Genomic DNA, 5,154 nt, shown 5'->3' with positions numbered 1-5,154 from the left:
TCCATTTTGCTTGGGCAATAATGGGATTTTAACAAATATCTGTTTCTTTTTTTAAAAATTAGCTTGTTAAGAGACTGAGAATCTTAATAAAAATGAAATGCATCCATGAGCTTTCTTAAGGTCTTTATTTTTAACCAGTCAGTTGATTTCATTTAACTGGCATTTTATTTCACTACCTAGAAACTAACTCTGACCTTTAATCTATCCTTGCTGTGGGCTAAGAACATTTCTGGTCCTGCACCACTGTCATAATACACAGATGCAGTGAGGACTATTACCAAGTTGCTTAAAGATTCAAAGACATTCTTAAAGCAATTGTAGACATATTTTAGGAGCAAATACTGAAATACTCCTATTGTTGAGCTGGTGAAATTTTAAGAGGTTGACTCATTGGGGTTGTTAAGAATGATTTTGAAGCTGTTGCTCCATCTTTGATAGCACAGGTTTTATATATTCCCAATTAAGAACCTTCATGGTATGTCAGTTCTATTCTCTTATCTGACTTTCCCCCTCTTGCCGCTTATTAAAAGTCTAAGCTATGACAAATTTTATCCTCTTTTGCTATATCTGGTTTCACTACACCAGGAGATCTATATTCTGTGAATCTCCATGTTTTTAAGCTTATTCTAGATAAAGTACCAAAGTCTTTCTCATTTCACCTCGCCCCTCCACAAAAATTCAATCTGTTTTAGGATCTGAAATTTCAAATTTTTTGGCCCTACCATCTTTTCCAATGCCATTCTCCAGTGGGAACTATATAATAATTCCCTAATTCTCTAGTGGGAACTATGTAAGAATTCCCTAATTCTTATGAACAGATTTCATGGGGGCCTTCGCTTGCAGGAAGCTTTTTGAAGGAAAAATACTCCTTGAGTTCATGAATCATGGTGCAAAGTAGTCCTTCATTTTCCTTCTTCTTTTTACCTTTTCTGATTGTAATTGGTTGTGTTATTATTGTTGGAGAGGGGAAACAAATTCTAGTATAACTGTGAAGAAATGGCCCAGTGCTGATGCCTTCAAACTCTGCCTTTCATGATCTTCTGTGTTCTCATTATATCCCTTCTTAGACTTTTCTCTGTAAAAGAGAAAGACTCCTCCTCATTGTCTGGTGGGTTAAGCTGCCGCTGACATCCCATATGGGCCCTGGTTTGGTTCATGTCCTAGCTGCTCTGCTTCTGATGGAACTTTCTGCTAATGCACCTAGGAAAAACAGCTCCTGCTGAATGGCGTTCCATGGCTCTCATCTTTAGCCTGCCACAGCCCTAACCAAATTGGCCCTTTGTGAGGATTGAACCAGCAGATGGAAAATCTTTTTTTCTCTCTCTCTCCCTCTCTCTCTCTGTTACTTAGCCTTTCAAATAAATAAATGAATCTTCTTAAAAAGAATTCCATAACATTGTAAGCATGATATGTAAACCATGTATATCTTTAAAAAATGAAAACTCATTTTCTAGTTCATTTTATTTGACAGCTTTCCATTCCACTGATCAATCTACAAACCAATGCCCAATGCGGCATTAAACACTATGGGGGATATGATAGAAGAAAAAAAATCACCTAAGCCTGCACAAAGCCCAAGATTTTGTTGGAGATTAGAAATTTAGAGAAGCCCTCCTGCCCAGCGCCGCCAGCCCAGTGCCTGATTTCTGCTCTAGGCCTGATCCCCTTTTCGCTCGTGTCCATCACCGCGTGCAGCAATGCCGCCAGAATGTCTGACAAACTGCCCTACAAAGTCGCGGACATTGGCCTGGCTGCGTGGGGACGCAAGGCCCTGGACATCGCCGAGAACGAGATGCCTGGCCTGATGCGCATGCGGGAGATGTACACGGCCTCCAAGCCACTGAAGGGCGCCCGCATTGCCGGCTGCCTGCACATGACCGTGGAGACTGCCGTCCTCATTGAGACCCTTGTTGCCCTGGGCGCCAAGGTGCAGTGGTCCAGCTGCAACATCTTTTCCACCCAGACCACACAGCGGTTGCCATTGCCAAGGCCGGCATTCCAGTGTATGCCTGGAAGGGCGAAACAGACGAGGAGTACCTGTGGTGCATTGAGCAGACGCTCTACTTTAAGGACGGGCCCCTCAACATGATCCTGGACGATGGCGGTGACCTCACCAACCTCATACACACCAAGTACCCACAGCTCCTGTCAGGCATCAGGGGCATCTCTGAGGAGACCATGAGTGGGGTCTACAACCTCTACAAGATGATGGCCAATGGGGTCCTGAAGGTGCCTGCAATCAATGTCAGTGACTCCGTCACCAAGAGCAAATTTGACAACCTCTATGGCTGCCGGGAGTCCCTCATCGATGGCATCAAGCGGGCTACAGATGTGATGATCACAGGCAAGGTGGTGGTGGTTGCAGGCTATGGCGACGTGGGCAGGGGCTGTGCCCAGGCCCTGAGGGGTTTTGGGGCCCGTGTCATCATCACTGAGATCGACCCCATCAACGCACTGCAGGCTGCCATGGAGGGCTACGAGGTGACCTCCATGGATGAAGCCTGCAAGGAGGGCAACATCTTTGTCACTACCACAGGCTGTGTGGACATCATCCTTGGGCGGCACTTTGAGCAGATGAAGGATGATGCCATCGTGTGTAACATGGGACACTTCAACGTGGAGATTGACGTCAAGTGGCTCAATGAGAATGCAGTGGAGAAGGTGAACGTCAAGCCCCAGGTGGACCGCTATTGGCTGAAGAATGGGCGCCACATCATCCTGCTTGCCGAGGGCCGGCTGGTCAATCTGGGCTGTGCCATGGGCCACCCCAGCTTCATGATGAGCAACTCCTTCACAAACCAGGTGCTGGCGCAGATTGAGCTGTGGACCCACCCTGACAAGTATGCTGTAGGTGTTCACTTCCTGCCCAAGAAGCTGGACGAGGCAGTGGCTGAAGCCCACCTGAGCAAGCTGAAAGTGAAGCTGACCAAGCTGACTGAGAAGCAGGCCCAGTACCTGGGCATGTCCCGTGATGGCCCTTTCAAGCCTGATCACTACCGCTACTGAGAGCCAAGCCTACCTTTCACCTTCCAGTGCCCAGGCCCTACCTCTCCTCCCCAAGAGCAAGTGGCACCACCTTTGCAATTGGATTTTCAGTGACGACCCCTTCGAGTCACTGGGGCCAGTCACTCAGTCTTTGGCCTCTGCATTCCTCATATTCCAAGTGTGACACAGGGAACTAAGAGGGCCCTATTCAAGCCCTGGTCATGCTGGAGGTACACGGGTGACATCTATGGGGAACCATGAGCCCAGGGAACCCAGAAGTCTTAGAACTGCTAGGCCAGTCCTTTCTCAGGCAGGAAGTTGGTAGTGGTGTCACAAAGCCCATATACTTTACCAGATAGGCCTTCACCTGGCCTGTAGTGTTAGACCCATGTGCTTGGTTTACAGGTCCGCTGGTTCCTCAGCCCATGGTGGAAGAGGAGGAGTGTTATCCGAGGGCAAGGAGGAACTGTTGAAGCTTGAATGTTTCTGAGAGCCTGGCTTAGTGCTGGGCCTTCTCAAAACCCTCAGAACAATGAGTGAGGTTAGTCCTTATTAGTCCTTTTAGTCTTCATTTTACAGGGGTTAAAGTAACCTCTATACGAGACAGCCAGAGGTTGAGAGAGGCCAGAAAAAGCAGGCATAGATCTGCCATCACTTTGTAATATGGTGGTTTCTATCACAACCTTGAGTCAAAAAGATACTAATTTGGCTTATAATGTTTATATAATATTTAGAGTGTTAAAAGAAAGCAGGAAGGTGGGTTAATAAACATTCTGGTGCCTAAAAAAAAAAGAAAATAGAAATTTAGAGAAGCATCGTAAATCTCATATAACCAAGGGCAGAGGGTGCAAGTGTTCTAGGGTGGTGATCTCATGTATTAGAGTACTACAGAATCACCTGGGATTCCTGTGGAAAATACAAATTCTTGAACTGCAGAGACTCAGATTCTGTAGTTTGTGGATGATGCCTGGGAATATGCATTTTACCAAGTTTCTAAGTGATTCTGTTGCTAGGGGTTCCCTAAACCCACTGCTTCACTTCCGAAAATGCCTGCAACAACCAGGGGCTGGGCCAGGCTGAAGTTAGGAACCAGGAACTCAATCCACATCGCCCACAGGAGTGACAGGAACCCAATTATTTGAGTCATCAGCTGCTGCTTTCCAGGGTGCATATTAGCAGGAAGTTGGAATTGGGAGTAGACCTGGGACTTGATCCCAGCACCAAGATATGGGATGTGAGCATCCCAATCAGGGTTTTATCTGCTGAGCCAGACATCTGCCCCAGCAAATCTGGTTTCCTTTTCTCCTGGGTGCAGACTGCATTTCCTAGCTTCCACAAAGTGATGCATCACTGTTTGAGTTCTGGTCAGTGGAATGTGCATAAATGATGTGTCAGTGTTAAACCTGTCCCATAAAATCCTCTGATGTGATTCTCCACTGTTTCTCTTCTCCCATCTAGTAACTCGATGTTGATGCTGAATGTGACCTTGGGATCAACATGGGGAAGCTGACAGAGCCTCCCCCAGTATAGATAACTGAGTGACTAGGATGCTTCCTTGCCCAAAGGAGCCTGCAGAATGTTTGTGATCTGGATATACTGGCCTTCACTTGAGTGAAACTTCAATCCTGTTACACCACTGAGATTCCAAAATTTGTCTATTAGAGCTTTTAGTATAATATATATGTATGTAAGTATTTGAGAGAGAGATTAGAGCACTTCTATCCACTGATGGACCAAAGCTGGTAGCTGGGAATGCTGTCCAGTTAATCCCACAAGGGTTGCAAAAATCCAATTACTTAACCCATCACCCCTGCCTTCCAGGATCTGTATTACAGGAAGCTGGAGTCACAAAATAGAGCTGGGAATGGAACTCAGGCACTCAGATGTGGAGTGTGGGTATCTTAATAAATAGGCTAAATAACTGCTCCTCTAAGGACAGTCTTAACACTGAAGGGACAAAGATGGCCAAGGCAGATAATTTATGGGATAAGCCTCATTGTCTTTCTTTGGATTTTTTTCAAGCTCATCACTACTCAGAATTAATGCATAGACCTATACGCAGTCCTCCAGGTCTGTCGGTTCATGAATCATATGCACATTTTCAGGAAATTTTGTGCATGTTTCTATGTGACCCTTAATGATCAGGGCTCCTAGCTAGACATTCCTTTA

General features: G+C 45.9%; 1 protein-coding gene across 1 annotated transcript; it reads left to right on the top strand.

The window, feature by feature from the left end:
* The first annotated feature begins 1,618 nt into the window (after positions 1-1,618).
* LOC100344261 (adenosylhomocysteinase-like) lies at positions 1,619-3,380 on the top strand. Its single transcript, XM_008272829.4, is given in 2 exon segments — positions 1,619-1,958; positions 1,961-3,380. Coding segments are annotated over 2 exon segments (1,296 nt in total). The 5' UTR covers positions 1,619-1,708; the 3' UTR covers positions 3,007-3,380.
* The last annotated feature ends 1,774 nt before the right edge of the window (positions 3,381-5,154 follow it).

The sequence above is a fragment of the Oryctolagus cuniculus genome, chromosome X (assembly GCF_964237555.1).
Source record: "Oryctolagus cuniculus chromosome X, mOryCun1.1, whole genome shotgun sequence".
NCBI classification, from domain to species: Eukaryota; Metazoa; Chordata; class Mammalia; order Lagomorpha; family Leporidae; genus Oryctolagus; species Oryctolagus cuniculus.
This window is presented reverse-complemented; position numbering and strand designations above follow the sequence as displayed.